Source organism: Mauremys reevesii, linkage group 9 (assembly GCF_016161935.1).
Source record: "Mauremys reevesii isolate NIE-2019 linkage group 9, ASM1616193v1, whole genome shotgun sequence".
NCBI classification, from domain to species: Eukaryota; Metazoa; Chordata; order Testudines; family Geoemydidae; genus Mauremys; species Mauremys reevesii.
The window spans coordinates 50523471-50542380 of NC_052631.1; the positions used below are offsets into that span (position 1 = coordinate 50523471).

The 18910-nt window shown below is 47.9% G+C and overlaps 1 protein-coding gene across 4 annotated transcripts in view; it reads left to right on the plus strand.

The window, feature by feature from the left end:
• TSPEAR (thrombospondin type laminin G domain and EAR repeats) overlaps positions 1-18910 on the plus strand; it is a 95785-nt gene that overhangs the window by 46542 nt on the left and 30333 nt on the right. For 3 of the 4 annotated variants that reach the window (XM_039487006.1, XM_039487005.1, XM_039487007.1), the window contains exons 5-7: positions 5461-5617; positions 8248-8379; positions 15373-15605. In XM_039487006.1, coding sequence (XP_039342940.1) covers positions 5461-5617; positions 8248-8379; positions 15373-15605 — 522 coding nt within the window. The remainder of the gene's footprint in view (positions 1-5460; positions 5618-8247; positions 8380-15372; positions 15606-18910) is intronic. The other variant, XM_039487008.1, reaches the window with a different exon arrangement.

Here is an 18910-nt window from a genome sequence, read left to right on the forward strand (position 1 = left end):
CAACACAACACGGATGGGATGATGGCCTGGTGCTGCTCCAGAGAGAGAAGTCAGTCAAGAGAAAAAAAAAAGAAAAAAAAAAAAAGCTTGCTGCTGTGCTGACTGTAAAAAAAAAAAAAAAAATCATGGCTGGGGCCTGGAGCCCCTGATGAGAATTTTGAATACAGAGAGTGTAGTGGGGTGTGTATACTGAGCGTTTTGAGCTTTTTGTTGTGCAAAAAAGAAACAGAACAGAAGAAGGTGCCAATATTCTTAACTAACTGATGTAGGGGCTAAACTTTACTCTCTGCTTACTGACTACACACCCTGAAACTAAATCCTAAATCTACAGTGACATGACATTCCCAAAATCAACTCCCCAAAATTGCTGAAAGATATAGGTTCCAAGAAAGAGACCAAAGAAAAAAGATGAAAGAAAGGAAGATGAAACAGTTGTACAATTTGTAGCCATTTTTAAAAATAGCAAGAAATTTGATGAAAAAGATGTTAACAATGATGCCCTCCTCTGCAGTTGAAGCCCTGAGAAGCGCCTATACACAAGCGCTCAGCTTGACTGAGCAGAGGCTCTGCTTACATTACAGAAGGCTGTTGATATTGCTGTCTCCATGGCACATAGGGAGGGACACATCAAAAATCTCCTAGGGTGAAAAAAAAAAAGTACAACACGGTGCAGAGTCAAAAAGAAAACAGGCAGCAGCCACTATGGGGCATCTAGAATCAGGGTGTAAGGATCTGGTGTGTGAAGGTGTGGCAAAGGCAACACACAGTATGCCTGGTAACAAAATTAAAAATGCCTGTAGGCAAAGAAAAAGAGGCCTGTGGTCTGGCCGACAAAAAGAGCAGACTGCATACCCTAGAGCAGACCCAGGATGATCAAGGTGACACCTCCTCACAAGAGTGCCACTGCATGTTTGTCTTTCTTTGTGGGCTCTCACAATTGGACCCCTAGACCCCCACCTTGGAGGGCAAACCTATACTGCAGCTGTCTCGCTGGTGTCGAGACTGACTGTGTGTAAGCTGAGCTAGAAGGCAGCAAGGCAACAAAACTGTTAAGAAGACGTATGAACTGTGAAGATTGTATAATAGTGTGGAAGCTGTGCATGTTGGGTGAGGCTGAATGGATTGTGGGTGGAGCTGGCTGGACAGGCGGCTAAATTGCCACTAGGTGGCTACAGAGGGTAGGTGAGCCTTAATGGGGCTGAATTGGGGAGGAAGAAGAACTGGGAAGAAAGAAGAAGACTAGTCTAACCCAAACTAAAGATAACACCAACCTAATTTTGGAGATGATTGCTGTTTTTGGAGATGATTTTTTGGAAGTGAAGGGAATCACTGTGACATTGAAACCAAAACCTGGCAGTCCACCAAAATATCCAAATGCCCGAGGCCAAACCATGAAGCAGACCTGCCAGCAGACCTGGACCGCTGGAGCACCAGTTCCAACCAGCTCCCCTAAAACCCAATCCCCAAGCACATGGGCCGCTCCAATCGTTCAGAAAGATTTTAAAGATCTATTTTAAAGTGTTGCGGTGTGCTTAGTGTGCACTGTTCCCGCATCGATGACCACCCGCAGCACCCGCAGCTGGCCGCAAACAATCGCAGGGATTGAAATGGAAGTAAAATTGATCTGAGTCAGATCTGATTCATGATCAGTGAGCATGAAAAGTTTGATGTGAGTCAAACCTTTGCTGATGGTTGACTATTGTATTGAACCTTTCGCTCAGCTGTCGAATCACATCGGTACCAGGTCCGTGTTCCAGGGCTTGTGACCAGATCAGGTGTGGCTTGACAGGATCTGGAGCTATTGTCATGAGTTCATCTGGAAGAGATTCAGAAGTATATCCTGTCACTGGAAAGAGTATGGCCGAAGAGTAGAGAGAGAGGAGTATTTGAATACAAAGAGTAATTCTAGAAGAGTGTGTCTTCAAGCCCTCTGTTCAATATTTGGGACACATCATATTTAAGGCCCCTCTTCATAAGGCTCCTGCAAAAGCATAAATCTTAAAGCAGGCTCCCCAGCTATGCTCATTTCTAGGACTAGCTAAACTATTTTATAGGACTACTGAACTATTTATGGCTACATCTAAAACAGTTAACTAACAAGGCTCAGTTGAACAAGGCCTGAAGTGGACTGAAGCCTGTGATGTTGCATTTAAAGCTACAAGGCTGCATTTAAAAGGATGCATTGTTAAATGTTAAATTCTGAAGTTCTAACGCACTTTGATCCATCCTGATTCCTGCAATTGGCTTCCCCTGCTTCCTGTTCTTATTGCTCTGCTCTTGTCACACATTGCTTAAAGACTTATTGCACCGATTTTTTTGCTTACAAAAAAGCAGAAAACTACCACTAACTAAATAGGAATTGTTTGGCATTAATTGTTTTCATAATTAGGAAGTTTCATCAGTTTTTCGTTTGGGAAGTTTCATCAGTACTTACTACTTCTACACCCCCATCACTTTCTGACATCAATTTTACACAGGCATTCAACCATTCCCCATGATTGCTTCTGTCGCACTGCTAACATTGGCACACGCACACAAGCACACTTTAATGAAATCAAATAACTCTGCAATACAAATCATCGGCTCAACAATCTTGCCTTAAATGGTCATGGCCTCTCAAGAGCAAGGAAATCTTCTACTTTGAAGAGGTAGAGAAGTGAATAAAACAGTTATCTTTGCTGCAGAGGAGAAGAGCCCCTGCTGACCCAGTAGTATTATCCCGTCCAATGGACCTGGTGATGCATGTCAAATGACTCATGTCTCTCACCAACCTCTCCTTGTTTGTTGTCCTACATGTCCTCAACCGGAGTGGTTATCTGGTCCAACGGCGTGTTGTGTTGTGCTGTGTGTTGTTACCACCACCCCTGAGATGAGAGATTGTATGAGAGCACAGATGTAGAACAGCTAATTTAGTGCAAACTGTGAATAGTGTCTGTGAAGAGTGCGCAGGAAGTGCCTATTATTTAGATTCATGGTGGGAAGGAAGAAACTAGAAGCAGTCAAGAAGAGAACCCCAAGTATGACCCCACCAGCACCCCCAAATGCACCCTGGGGCCTGCCCTTGAACCTGAGGATGCTGACACAAGTCTGCATTGTAGACTGAAGTGGCTTACTGGCCAAAGGATGCACATTCTGCCAGGCCTAAGTCTCCAGAAGTACTTAGATAGCAGTAGGATGCATGCCACTACTGCAGAGAGTACTATCCATTTCTTATGAAAAAGAATCTGCCAGAACAACTTTCGTCACAAAAAATCGTTCAGACAAATCAGAGCGTTCAAAAGGAGAAATGTTTTCCAATTTTAGACAGGCAAACAGCAACAAATATCATCCACATCCACAAAACCTCATCCTGAAATTAGCTGAAAGATTAAACAAACCAATGAAAAGCAGCAATTCCCCAGCTTTTCACTCCATGGGTCGACAAAGCGCCACTTTCACTTTGCTACTTAAAATAGAAACACACCTTTCACACTTCTCCCAGGCTAGCTTTCTGGCCGATCTGAGACAGCTGCTTCTTGCAATTTGACTACCTTACACCACAGACACACACTGCAAAACAGAAGCAACAATCCAGAGGCAATCAGGTCCAGGCACACAGAGCAAAAGACCAAGACCCTTTAGCCCAGGGCAGGTGGCCCAGGGGCTCCACTATACTTCCAGAGAGCTAAATGTCCAGTCCAGTCAAACAGAGCCTGCCTCCTCAGTCTGGACATGTAGCAGAGTCAGTGACCCCTACCCCATGTGCTGATCATGGATCAGCTGTTCCCAGGTCATCAGAGTCATCAGGCCATCTGCTGTTCTGGGGTCTGACTTCACCCTCCTGGACTGACCTGCTCCCTACTCCTGTCTGTTGAATGTTCCTCCCTGCATTGAGCCCAGCTGAGATACCCCTGCCGGCAGCTTTGAACCCCCACCACCTCCTCTATCCTACATCTCACCCCTAGTACTTTGGGTTTATACTCACCACCTAGTTCGAACCCATCCACTATCCCCAGAGGGCCCTAGACAGAAGGCCTCCCTTATTAGCTGGGGCTTTCGGTGTTATGGGGCAAAATAATTTTGGGGGTTTTTATTAATCCCCAGGGTTTAGCGTGTGTGTTAGTTTAGTGTATGGTTTAGGGATGGGTGTGTTTATTAGGGATTTATATGTTCATATTTTGGGGAGGGGTTTGTTGGTTATGGCAACTATTTAGGGATAGCAATATTAGGTAGCCGGTTTCAACGTTGCGAGTTAGTCTCTTGTAAATTCAACCGAAGCAGTGGCTTGGCCTGGGTGTCCCTGTGGGGATGAATGCCAGACTTTTGCCCCACACAAGAGACCAGGCCCTGAGGCTAGGTGCAGGAGTGAGTGGGGCAGATGGGTGGGGCTGGACTGGGAATGGGCAGAGCACTGACTCCACTTCCCCTTTTCTGGCCAGTGCAGAGAGTTGGGGAAGCAATTTGTTGTTGAGACATGCCAGCAGTAAATTACCATCCCCTGGGAGCAAAGGGAGGGACCTGAGCTCATACGGTGGTGCAGCAAGGACATAATCCTTCTTCCGTGTGCCATGGTCAGGCCTGTCTTTCAAGCTGCTTTTACTTTGCCAAGCCATTGGCATAAACACCAGGTTAACTTGTGTGTTTTCTGAGAGAAGTGGGCACGGTGAATGTCCAGAGTGACCTAGACAAATTGGAGGATTGGCCGAAAGAAATCTGATGAGGTTCAACAAGGACAAGTGCAGAGTCCTGCATTTAGAATATCAGGGTTGGAAGGGACCTCAGGAGGTCATGTAGTCCAACCCCCTGCTCAAAGCAGGACCAATCACCAGACAGATTTTTACCCCAGTTCCCTAGATGGCCCCCTTAAGGATTGAACTTATAACTCTGGGTTTAGCAGGCCAATGCTCAAACCACTGAGCTATCCCTCCCCCTCTCAGGAAGGAAGAATCCCATGCACTACTACAGACTAGGGACCGAATGGCTAGGCAGCAGATCTACAGAAAAGGACCTGGGGATTACAGTGGACGAGAAGCTCGATATGAGTCAGCAGTGTGCCCTCATTGCCAAGAAGGCCAACGGCATATTGGGCTATATTAGTAGGAGCATTACCAGCAGATCAAGGGAAGTGATTATTCCCCTCTATTCAGCACTGATGAGGCCACACCTGGAGTATTGTGTCTAGTTTTGGTCCCCCCACTACAGAAGGGATGTGGATTTTGTAAAGGCAAGGCGACAGTTGCCTGTGGTCATTCTTGGTCCCTAATTTGGCAGCGATGTGATGATGGCTGTAGAACTGCTGTGGATGGACATCTTGGAAAGCTAAGATGGTGTCATTAAACTCTGACCCTTGTTCATGAATCACACCCACTCGGACTGCAGGAGTTTAAGGGAAATTCAAACCACAGACCGTCACCTATCATTCACCATGACTTGCAGTCTTGATGGATTTGATCTCTCTAGTTTTTCTTCCTCTCTTTTCAGGGCTTGTTAAGACAGCTAGTCCTGTTGCCAGGATCTGATGCTACCTCAAGGATGTGCACTAACATGAACTTTAAGCTAGCAGTGCTCTCCATCCCCCCAGTACTGCAGGATCTCCCAGTGAAGCCAGCGAGCAATGAGGTGCTGAAATACCCTTACGGTCAGTAACATGCAACTGATAGTTCACGAGGTGCTTCACCATCGTGCATTAGCAGAACATTAGAGCAGAAGCTTATTGCTGCTTTCTAACTGCTCGTAGCCTGATGCTAGTCTGATGGGAAAGCCAACCATGGTGAGGAGACTGCATAGCAAAAAGGCAAGAGCTGCAAAGTGTTTTGCATCTCAGGGGAAGGAAGTAGCATGGAGACAGTTCAGGCCATTCATATCCATTGTGCTGAGCTATCTGCAGGCTCAGGCAGACAGCACTATTGTGTTTTGCATTCTGTTCCTGTGTGGAAGGTCTTTGTCAGTCCCATAATAGCTACCACTGTAATTTTTTTTTTAACATGAAAGTTTAGGCTAGCGTCCAGTTCTGGCAAGGGATGGATTGGATGGGAAATTCTGCAGTGCCCTGTCAATAAGGAAGCGGGTTTTATCCCTTGGAAATAGCAAGAGAAGCTGCATTTCTGAGTCTGATCTTTGTGGTACATGTCAGTTTGCAAAGGCCACTTCTGAGAATTGCTAGGGAGCAAGGCACTGCCCTCAGAATCGCAGACCAGCTAGTGAGAGCTGTCCTGGGGATATAATGCCTCTAATGCACAGTAATATTCTCATAAGAGCACTGCTGTGTGGAGCTCTGTGGAAACAGGTCTGGGCTGGTCTCTCTTGCTCAGAAAACAGCCCAGCGTTACTCCCTATGCAGTTATTCTAAGCACTGCTGTGGTTCTATTTCCCCTCCAGGCTAATTACTATCATTCTAAGCATAGCGCAGCATCTTCCAGGGCTTGTAGCATGCGGAAGGATGGTGGGGTCTGGGCTCTTTGTGTCCTCGAAGGGAATAGAGCGGGGAGCTCACTCTGGAATTCTGGGATGAATCCATTAGTAAGTCTCCATGCCTGATTCTCCTCTGGCTCATGCCAGTGTGATTCCTCGGATGTCAGTGAGTTACCCCTGATTTGCACTGGTGTAAGAGCGAGGCGAATCAGGCCCGAGTTTCGGGAGTCGCTGGAGAGCAAAGGAGAGCCGGGCACTGAGAGCAGAGGGATCTGAGAGCACTCTCTGTGGCCCGCAGGGTGGTTGTGGCAGCGGGTGATGTGAGCCAGAAGTGGGAGAGAAAGAGAGAGCAGTTCCGCCCCACCAGCCCAAATCAGAATTAGGTGACACTGGGCTCTGGAGAGTTCTGCAGTAGGCGGCTCAGAGAAACTCAACTAGCAGCTGAATTGAGAGCAGCTCCCATTTCTCTGGCAGACTCCATCTCAGCTTCTCTCATGGGGAAATGGGGAGACCCAGCAGAGAGAGGGGGTGTTATGTTTTCCCACCCACACTCAGGCTGGGGCTGGAGCTGGAACAAGCTAGCTAAGATCATAGAGACTAGGCAGACAGGTGTGTAGTGAGTGTTTGCCTCCTCCCCCAACCCCCCACGCAGAAGACACCAGCTGCGGTATTTCCCCCTCTGTGGGCGGGTGGGGGCTGTCAAAGAAGGAACTGCGGCTGTCAGGCCAGAGCCTGGCACAGCCAGCTGCACTGGCAGAGCAAGGCCGAGAGACAGACTCTGAGCCCAGTTTGTAAGGTCTCAAACAGCTCTCAGAGAGAGATGCCATCCTCTCCCCCCCCAGGGCCTTTTGGGGGGGTTGGCTGGGATAGTAGAACATCCCCCTCTCCCCCTGCAGTGTCTGGGCTCAAGCGTTTAATTCCAGTCTCCCTAGGGGTACGGCTGGGAGTGTGATCCTGGCTCTAGGAGACATACACGCGCTAGTCCTGATCAATCTAGCATGCTAAAAATAGAGACTAGCCATGGCGGCACGAGCAGTGCGACAGGTTAGCGCCTTGAGTGCATACGTGCCCTAGACCGTAGGCACATACTCGGGGCAGCTAGCTCTTCCTGCTGCTCACACTGCCGTGGCTACCCTCTACTATTAGTGCTCCATCTCAGCTAGCACGGGCATGTCCCCTGCAGCTGGGGATCACGCCCCCAGCTCCAAGTGTAGACGTCCCCTAGGACTGACTTGGATAGGCTGCTTGTCCCCCTAACAGAATAACAGAGACCAGGGGGAGAGCTCGGAGTAGAGGGAGAAAATTAAAAAAGAAATGTTTTTCCACTTTAAAAACATATGGAAATGAGGCAATGCATAGTGATCGATACGCAAATTAAGCTCTTGTACATTTGTATATCTCCAAATTTCTGGACCTTGGGCCTTAACAGATATGGGATAGATTAGCCCCTCGGAGCTCTGCAGCATATCTGCTGAGTCTGGCTTTGTCTTGGAACAGTGCCCTTGCTATTGCTCCTGCAAAGTGGACATGCAGTCTCTTTCTCGTGAGTGAAGGCCCCATTCAGCACAACGCTAAAGCACATGCTGACGTTAAGCACAGCCGTACTCTAATTGACATGAGTGGGCTACGCTGATGTACTTAAAGTTAAGTGTGTGCTTAGGCACTTTGCGCGGTGTGGGTCCTAAGCCATGTAACCCACTGTGATCCGTAGGAATCTCTATCCAATCCAGGCCACCCTACGCTGTACGCTCAGGCAGGGCAGTGTGCGCAGTGGGTCTCCATTTTTAATGGTCCTATTCAATCTTTCATTGTATCGAGGGCATTAAAGGGACCTGTTTGCTTTTGTTTTGTGTTCAGAGACTGACATGAAAGTGACTCTGGGATCCCGACCTCCCTGCACGAAGAATGAAAAGGCCCAGTTCTGGTTTAACGCTTCTCGGAAAGGCCTCTATCTATGTGATGGGAGTGCATGGGTCACCATGCTAGAAGGTAAGGGATCTGTGACCGGTGGACAGCTCTGCCGTTATGGCTCACTTTGTTCCTCCTAGTGGTAGAGATTTAGATTGCAAGCTCTATGGAGCTTAGACTCAGTCTTCTCATCTGGGAGCACCTGTGACTGGTCTGACACTCCCCTGGACACACCTTATGAAATTAAGATAAATGTTATTGAATTAAGTTTAATACCTTGGGATCTATTGTATTAAAAATACAAGTGTAGATGTGTTATTGTGGAGCTTCTACAGGAGACTGACCAGTGCAATCTCTGGGATGGATTAGGAACTTCCGAGGACCTTTTGGGGCCAGAAGTGTGAAGTGAAGCTCCTAGGAAATACGTGAGGTGAGGGCATTGCAACCCCCCACCTCCACACTCAGTCTTTGAAGCTTCGTTCTCTTATTGTTTTTAATATGTTTCCTCTGGAGTGCTTTTACCCAAAGAATAAATGTGCTTGCTTAGGAAGACCTGTGTGGTAGCTTAATTGTGATCAGCAAACACTATTAGTCCCTGGAGAGAAAGCAAGCAGGTGTGCTTAGACAGATTGTCTTTTCCTGGGAATAACACTGGAATAATTGCTGGGAACTGTTCAGCCTGAAGACACCCTGTTCAGGAAGAAAAGAGACACAGGTCTCCACCCAAGAGAGGTGATGGCTGGGGAGCTGGGGGCCCTTGCTGTACCACTGAGGGGAAACACAGGTGCAGTTGCCCTGAACCTTGACAGCACCTAACATTTGGTGCTATATGAATAATAATGATTATCAAAAGGTGTAAGTATGGCAAGATGAGGGGTTTTCTCTCTTTGTCTCTTGTGCAGGGTTGTTCTTTGCTAGTGGGTGTGTGAGATCTCAGCAGAGGTACAGAAAGATCTTTTCACTGCTCTCCTGCCCTCATTTTTCATTGTATGTGTGATGGGTTCGGTCACAGAGACTCCCCTTGAGACTGTCACTCTATGAGCTGGGATACCACTGAGAACAACCCTCCTGCAAGAACAGGCGCCCCTCCACTCCTGTCTTGCTGAGTTAGACACTCCAGCACAGACCCAGAGGTTGGACCATGCCTCTCTGCAGTTCACTGAAACTGAGATTCACTCAGCCCAGGAGCGTCTCAGTTAACAGGGACTTTCCCAGTGCCCAGTGTTCAGCCTTTCTGGGAGCCTGTACCCCAGATAAATCTGTTTTACTCTGTATAAAGCTTATACAGGGTAAATTCATAAATTGTCAGCCCTCTATAACACTGATAGAGAGAGATGCACAGCTGTTTGCTTCCCCAGGTATTAATCACTTACTCTGGGTTTATTAATAAACATGTAATTTTATTAAGTATAAAATGTAGGATTTAAACTGTTTCAAGTAATAACAGACAGAACAAAGTAAGTCACCAAGCAAAATAAAGCAAAAACATGCAAGTCTAAACCTAATACATTAAGAAACTGATACAGGTAACATCTCACCCAATAAGCTTCTTTCACAGACTAGACTCCTTCCTAGTCTGGGCCGAATCCTTTCCCCAGGTACAGTCCTTGTTAGTTCCAGCAGACATCTCAGGTGGTAAGCAGGGATTTTTTTTATAGCTTTGGCACAAGGCGGGAATCTTTTGTCTATGCTTGTCTCCACCCTCGCCTCATCAGTGGAAAAGTACAAGGATTAAGATGGATTCCAGTATTATGTGACATGGCCACATGCCAGTGTAAGACCCCTAGTCTCCATTCTTCCTGGGTTGGCCCACAGGTACACAGGAAGGCTTGCAGGTAAATAAACCTAGTCAATGGGAGCCATCAAGATTCTAAACCACCATTAATAGCCCACATTTCACATAATTACAATAGGACTTCAGAGTTATACTTCATATTTCTAGCTTCAGATACAAGAATGATACAGCATACAAATAGGAGGAATATAGTCAGTAGGTTATAACCTTTGTTTTGATAACTTACAAGAGATCTTTTGCATAAAACATATTCCAGTTACATCATATTCACTCTCATAAGCATATTTCCATAAAACATATAGAGTGCAACGTCACAGTATGGATGTAGGTCCATCCTCTGGCACTGCTCCTCTGGTCCGTCTCTAGATTGTCTGGATCTCCTGAAAAAATAGCTAGTGAATTATCCCATTGCACCACCCAGCCTCTTTCCCCACTTATACAGACCTTTACTGGTGTTAGGGGATACCCCTCAAGCGTCTGCTCATTGGGTGGTTTTCTTCCCCTATTGCCATTCTGGATGGTGCTAATAATCCACCAATCTGGGTTACTCCTTTTTTGTTCTGATTAGAGCTGGTCAGATTTTTTCCATCCAAATGTGGGGTTTTTGGACAGAAAATGCAGTTTCAACTCCTGGGTGAAATTTTTCAGTTTTTCCTGATGGAAAATTAAAATAGATTATTTTGTTTCAGGATGGTTCAATGCAAATTGAAATATTTTGATTCGCTGAACTGAAATGTTTCTTTCAAGTCAGTTCAACATTACATTTCATCTCCCTATGGTGGCACACTGCTTCATGGGAATTGTAGTTTGGATGCCTGATGTCCCCATTCTTCCCTGGTCTCCAGGTCCCTGGCTGGACTACATCTCCCATGATGCAACATGGTCTCCTCTTTGATTTAGCTCTTGTCTTCACTGCAGTTAACTCATGTTCTAACTTGAGTGTTGCCCTGAGTCCCATCTACAAACAAAACCGCTTTACTCAAGTCTGATGGTGATTTTAACTCCAGTTGTCTAGCCTGCCAGGGGGTAGAGACTAAAGCTTGAGTTAGCTGCTAACATGACCACTCTCTAGTATGGATACAGGCTAGTGCCACTCAAGTGCTGCTAGTCCTCCAGAGCCTTCGCACAATTCCCCCTGTTTGCCCAAAAAGGACAGACAAGTTCTCCACAATTTACTGGGAAAAGATTCATACAGTAACTGACCTTAGTGCAGTGCAAAGAACCACGGGTTGGGTCCCCAGAAGTTTTAGCATCATACACAAGTGAGTGCAGCACTAATGTGGACACAGAAGCTAGTGTGTCATTTCATAGCATGGCTACTAGTCTCTCACTCAAGCTAAGCTAACTCAAGAGGAGTAACTCAAGTGTAGATCATTTGAGTTAACTCTGCAGTGAAGACTGACCCTAAGTAGCATGGTGCATCATGGGAGTCACATGACTGCAAATATAGTCACAAGACATTTTGAAATTTCTGAATCAAAATTCTTCTGAACTTTTCATTCTGCAAAAAAGAAAAAGTTGAAATTGTGGCATTTCCCCCAGAATGGAAATTCTGATTTTTCACTCAGCTCTATGCTTGAATCTTCCCTTTAGAAGTCTATAGTCACTCAGTTTGAGGTGTGGAATTATAAGCTGGTTATGAGGTAAAAATCAGTACAGCTCTGTGGATGAGCTGCTAAGAAAGCTTTATACAAGTAGGAAACTGTCTGGAGTTTTGAACCATTCAGCTTTAAACTTTTTCATAATTTTTAAACTACTGAACCAATTTCAAACCGAAGACGCGGGACTGGCGGACCTCCTGCAGAAACGCCACCGAAGGCTCCCTGACTGCCGCCCTCACGATGACCGGCACGCTGCCCCGCCCCCTGGCTTGCAGCCCCAGGCAGGGCCGATTTAGGCCAATTCCACCAATTCCCCCGAATCGGGCCCCGCGCCTAAGAGGGCCCCGTGCCCAGTGGCAGAGCCGCCGGGGGATGGGGCAAGTGGCCGAGAATCCCTTCCCTGGCTAGAGGCTCCTTTTAAATTTTTACTCACCTGGCAGCACTCTGGGTCCTCAGCAGCGGGTCCTTCACTCGCTCTGGGTCTTCAGCAGCACTTCAGCAGCAGGTCCTTCAGTGCCACCGAAGACTTGGAGCGAGTGAAGGACCCGCTGCCGAAGACTAGGAGCACCGCCCGGTGAGTACAAGCGCCACGTGGTTTTTTTTTTTAACGTTTTTTTTTTTTTTTAGTCATCCCTGCCGTGGCCCCGTTGAAACTGTTTGAATCGGGCCCCGCGCTTCCTAAAGCCGGCCCTGGCCCCAGGCACACACTTGCTGCGCTGGTGCCTGGAGCTGCCCCTGATCACAGCACACTTAGTACTGCCCACTGCCATGCAGCCAGAGCAATGGGCCAGCACCCGGGGCTAGTGCCTGCTACCGCATGGCCAGAGCTCAGAGCTGGGTGCTGGAGCTAGGAGTCAGCACCCGCCGTTGAGTGGCTGGAGCCAGCGCTTGCTGCTGTGTGGCCAGGGCCAGGAGTCGGGACCTGAGACCAACTCCTGCCACAGCATGGCTGGAGCCCAGGAACAGAGCTGTGCTTTGGTGCCTGCTGCTGTGCAGCTGGGACAGGGGATCAGCACCAGGGGCTGGGACCACGTGGTTGGAGCCTAGGGCCGGTGCCTGTCACCGCACGGCCGGAACTGGGGGCCAGAGGCAGACTGAAGCTCTGCCGCCAGAGCCAGGGGTTGGCGCCCAAAGCCCTATGGTTGGAGCCTGCTGCTGTGTGGCTGGGGCTGGGGGTTGGCACCTGTGGCCAGTGCCTGCCACTGCACGGTTGGAGCCCGGGACTGGAGCCGAGAGCCAACGCCTGTTGCCACCCAGCTGGAACCAGGGGCCACAGGCTGAAACCCTGCAGCTGGAGGCCATGGCTGTGTGGCAAGAGCTAGGGGGGTGGGGTCTCAGTACCCCCTGCCCTGCAGTCAGAGCCTGGGGCTGCACAGCCAGGTTCCTGAAGTCTCACTGCTAGAGCCTGCAGCCCAACCCCCCTCCCCCAAGGTGGGTCAAGAATTCACCTTGCTCCTGCAGCGTTGTGCCCCACTTCTCTCCAGAGGCAGCGCAGGACGGTGGAGGGGCCGATGCTTTGCCACCCCCGCCCCCCGGAGGCTGTCGTTGGCGCATGAAAAGCCCCTGGTGGCCACATGAGGCCACAGTGGCTGCATTTGAGAAACGTTGCTATAGACGGTGCCTATGCTTGCATGTTTTGAATTCTCTTGGTGAAGGAGGCATTTCAGTAGGTAGTTAAATAGCTGTGTGTGCATGCACACTACATCCATGTTTGAAATGACTGTGTAAAAGTTAATGACAGAGAAGCTGGGTGAGATTATATCTTTTACTGGACCAACTTCTGTTGGTGAGAGAGACAAGCTTTCAAGTTATGCAGAGCTCTTCTTCAGGTCTGGGAAAGGAACTCAGAGTGTCACAGCTACATAGAAGTGTGGAACAGAGAAGGAGTTAACACATGTTGCAAGAGATCACACAAGGTGAAGTTGTTAGTTAACATCTCTACAGGCCTAGGACAAAAGAGGATTACTGGGTTACCACCCTGCAGTCTAAAAGCTCTTTTCTACTGAGCATGGGCTATGGAATATTTTCAAACCTTCATAACTTCTCCATTTTATCTTTCAGTTTTTGCAGGTGCCTAAATCATGCACTTCCTACTCCTTGTGGATGTGCTTTTAGGTTGATTATTATTTATGTGTATTGCAGTAGCACCCAAGACCCTAACCAAGATCAGGCCCCGTTTTGCTAGGTGCTATACATAGTGTAAGAGACACTCCCTGCCTAAGATTCACAGATTACCAGGACAGAAAGAACCATTGTGATAGTCTGATCTCCTGTATAGCACAGGCCGGGGAACTCCTCCAAATAATCCCTAGGGCAGATCCTTTAGAAAAACATCCAATCTTGATTTAAAAATTGTCAGTGATGGAGAATCCACCATGACCCTCGGTAAATTGTTCCAGTGGTTAATTACTCTCACTCTTAAAAATGTACATCTTATTTCCAGTCTGAATTTGTCTCGCTTCAACTTCCAGTCATTGAGCATGTTAGACCTTTCTCCACTAGACTGAAGAGCCCATTATTAGATATTTGTTCCCCATATAAATACTTACAGACTGTGATCACGTCAGCCCTTAACCTTCTCCTTGTTAAGCTAGATAGATTGAGCTCCTTGGGTCTGTCACTCTAAGGCAGGTTTTCTAATCCTTGAATCATTCTCATGGCTCTTCTCTGAACCCCTCTCCAATTTATCAACATCCTTCTTGAATGGGGGACACCAGAACTGGACACTGCCTTGAGGCGCTTACAATCTAGATAAACAAGAGAGAGGAGGGTAAGGGAAAGGAGTATAACACAAGCAGAGTGAACAATCTGATGGTGACGTGTTTGTGGTATGATAGTACCACAATTATTATTTTTTTTGCTAGGCTCAGCTCTGGCTGGCTGAATTTCTGGCTGTCTCCTCCCAGTAGTTTTTCCACCTATGGCTGATAGGAAGGTGGGGGTTCTGGTGTCCGCGAAAGGGGAATCCTTTGCACAGTTCTGGGTCTGGGGTGCTGAGGAGAGGGTTTAACTCCAGCTGATCTCAGCTCTCCCCTAGAGGGTATGGCTGTACCTGCTTTTCTCCCTTCCAGGTGGTTCCTTCCAATGGTCTCCTCAATGAGATTCAAAGTTCAGTGCCCCTTCCCCACCCTTTTTTAAACTAAAAACATGGGGGGGGGGTTGTTTTTTTACCCTCTCATAATGGGAAAATGCCTGAAGGGATTTTGCTCCAACTTTCTAGAACCATTCACCTGCTGACAGAGACCAGACATACAGAATGCAGCTCTGGAGGCAAATGTGTTGGAAAATGATCAGTATGTGTTATGCACAGGGAGGTACAAAGGAACCTGTTTTGCATCCTTAAGCAGAGTAGCCTCTGCAATACATGTAACATCGTTCCACTGGCAGAGCTGTGTTTATGGAACCCTTGTCTTCCTGTTCCATGCTGTCCATTGTCTGTAGCCATCACTTGTCATGTCACTATACCTAGGGCTGGACTGTGCTGGTAGAGCCCAATAGTAAATTAACTTGCCCTTTGATTTTTCAAGTCTTTCAGCACAGGGCTTTTTATTTGGTTACTCAGTGCCATGCATATGAAATAATAAAAAATATAGCCCTCCATTGAACTTTGGAACACAGTTGAATTAAGGAGGCATCTATTTTTCATTTCCATTCTTTTTTTTTTTTGTTATTTCCTAGTCAAAGAGAGGCTGGACTATGTAGAAGAATATCAGAACTTGATGACCAACTCTGAAACCATGGGCATCGAGATCTTCAGCATTCCAAAGGTGGGGGTTTTTGCAGCCACAGCCAATCGGTATACTCCGCCTGGGTCAGCTATCTACAAATGGACTGATGGGAAATTCCAGTCTTACCAAAACATCCCCACCTACCAAGCTCAGTCCTGGTGCTATTTCACCATAGGAAAAAAGGTAATTCCACTTTTAGGGTTCCTTTGGTGCTGTGTCAAATTGCAAATGCTGGATGACAGCTTTTTCTCAGAAGGGCTGACCCAAATTTGAATCTTGAAAGGGTTAATGTTTTAGGGCCAGATCCTTAGCTGGTGTAAACTGGTGTAGCTCCATTAATTTCAATAGAGTTGTGCTGGTATAATGGGGCTGTCCCCATGACTTTGGCTAATCTTCAACTGTACATAGATGATGGGGAAGGGAATGTTGCTTTTCTTTGTTTTACTATTGTACAAAGCAGCAAAAATCCGTGCTAAGCTGATATCAATTACTGACACTCCATAGGAAATAGATACTTGTTTGTTTCTCCATAGCATTCAAAGCTCATCAGTCAGTCCTTCTTGAATTACTATTCTCCATGGGATGTAGGTCTAGATGAAGCCTCCAAGCCCGTGATTTTGTTCTCAAGACTCTCTAAAACAACAATTTGTTGCTGCTGATTTCTGGTGGACTCTGTCTGCTCTCAGCTCAGACATTAATAGGTTTCTATTAAAATCATATTTGTGAATGTCGCAATGTCCTGTTCCCATGCGGGTCATGTATCCAGCAGAATTGTACCATGGATGGATTTTAATAAGTCTAATGGGTATGACTGTCACAGTCTAATAACTGGCTTTCCTGAGAACTGGGCTGTGTGACCCATACCCCCTTTGATTCCATAAAACTATGTAAAGTCCCCACTGTCTAGAAAAGTACAATCGATTTCCAAACCTGGGCAGAACTCCATGTCTGTAACATGAACCTTCTAGAATCTTAGCCAGGACATGCTTCCATTTCCTAGATCTGGAGCCAGATTCTCTTCTCCGTTGCACTAGTTTTATGCTGTTGTGACTCCATGGATTGTCCAGTCTGTTTCCAGCATAAAAGTGGTGGATGATGGAGTAGAGAATCAGTACCTTGTACATTGCTTCTGCTGTAGTTTACTTTCTCTTTTCTGATGTACTCATAAATGGAATCATACCTTATGTTATGTGTGTGGCTGCCATGGTTCTGGGCCTGCTGTCTCCGTGGCCCAGATTATGTCTCCCCTAGTGCACCCAACTCCTGGTGTCAGACCTCGTGCCGTCACCTGCCCTGTGTGGAATCCCATGGCTGTCCTACTCTTAGAGTGGGCTGTGGGCTGCAGTGCCCAGTGACTGCTTAGCAGTCCCAGTGGGCTCTGGCTGACCAGTGGATAGCTCAGGACCTGACCAAACAGCCTTCTTAAAACAAATTGTTTCCTCTTAGCAGCAGGGACACAGCACGAGTGAGAGGATTTTAAACAGTAAAGGCCTTTACACTGGTCGGTTGGCCCGGCCCTTAGGAGGGACCAGCTGTTACAGACCCATCCCACAGGGCCTATCTCTGTGTCAGTCTGTTTCTCCACAAATAGGCTCTGACAACTGTCTCCTCAGCAGTCACTTTTGATCTGTTTCAGTGCTTTCAACCTAGCTGTGCCAACCTGGGAAAACAGCTGTGTAACCTAGTTCACTAGTCCAGGCCCCTTGCAAGGGTTTACCCGGAGGTTTCTTATCTATTTGTGTTCCCTTCCTGCCACCTCTGCTATTCAATATAGTCCTAAAGTCAGGGGTGAAAGTAGAAATAGGGACTTACCGGTACAAGGCTGGGTTGGGGCCAGCTCTGGCCCCCAGAAGGAAAGGGGTCTCGAGTGGAAGGCGCAGGGATGGTGGGTCAGAGCTACCCCAGGGCTCTGGCAGGCTCCGGCGGCTATTTAAAGGGCCCAGGGTGGTAGAGGCAGGGGAGCTCCGGGCCCTTTAAATAGCCCCTGGAGCCCCACCGCTACTCCAGAGCTCTGGAGGCTATTTAAAGGGCCCAGGACTCCTCTGCTTCTACTGCCTCAGCCCTTTAAATAGCCCCCGGAGCCCTGGGGTAGTGGTGGCGGGGCTCCGGCGGCTATTTAAAGGGCCCAGGGCAGTAGAGGTAGCGGGAGTCGCGCCCCTTTAAATAACCCCCAAAGCCCCACTGCTACTCCAGGGCTCCGGCAGCAGGGCTCTGGCGGCAATTTAAAGGGCCCGGGGCTCCAGCCGCTGCTGGGAGCCCCGAGCCCTTTAAATTGCCGCCCAGGGAAGCTGGGCCACCCCGGTACGGTGCACCGGCTCTTGCCAGTACACTGTACCAGGGCGTACCAGCTTACTTTCACCTCTGCCTAAAGTACACATTGCCCATGACCCCGTCACATACAAGCTTCGTGTATGATACAGATCAGTAGTAGCATTATTCTTATGTTATTACATCTCAGCCCCACCTCCTTCACACTGACCTCTTGCTCTGCACGCTGCTCGCACCTTGCTTCTGGCCTCCTGGGAGCTTTCTGTGCAGGCTGCATGCATGTGTTACGTGCTCAGCCAGCCGCACGTGCTGTCTGTTGGGGATGGGCAAAGAGGCTCACAGTTGGATTTAGATGATGTTTGGATCTGAACGTTCTGACATTTGGATGATGATCATGAATATTCGGATTTAGGAAAATGTATGTTGATCTGGGGATAGAGGCGTTGGTAGAAGAATGGCAGCACTTTCCTAGCAGATTGAGAGAGCAAGAGAACCACATCGGGACTTCACCAGCACCAACGCCCACCATAACAGCTGGCCCCCGGGGTTCAGAGACCACAGACTCAGCCAGGGAAGCATCCACCAGGGAATGTTAGCGGGGCTGTTCTTGGCTGCGAGCTGGCAGCTCTGTGCAGGTGATGCTGTGGTGGGTGTTCATTCTCTCGCTCACTTTGTGCTTCCTGTCTGAAGGGGCAGATTTCCAACACTGCTCAGCCACACAATCTTCAAAAGTTCTCAGCAGCTCCTGTGGCTCTCCCTGGAGCCTGCTGGGGGCCAAACTTTTTGAAAATGTGGCCCCAGTTGGGAGTGCGGAGACCTTGAAAATTTGGTCCTGGGCTCTTTTGCAAAGCTGGCCCTTCGAATCCCACTGTTGGGAATGTGTTACTCAGGGGTTGCTGCCTGGCTTCTTCTCTGGTGCCTGCAGGCAGAGGTAGGGAGCTGGGCCCGCAGCTTGTGAGAGAGCCAGCCAGCTGTCTGCAAACACTTGAGAAATGTCTTTTCACACTCATGAACATAATGTGCTATGATTGAAACACATGTTGAAAACAAAGGCCCGCCAAACTATACACATGCACTGCTTATGACCTCCCCAACCTCTGTACATCTCCTCTGACCACACACAAATCCTCCCAGTCCAACCCCCCAACAATCACATCCCAGCTCCTTGTGCAGTTGAAGCGCAGAACTCCGTGGAGCCAGAATTCACCATCCCATGGTGA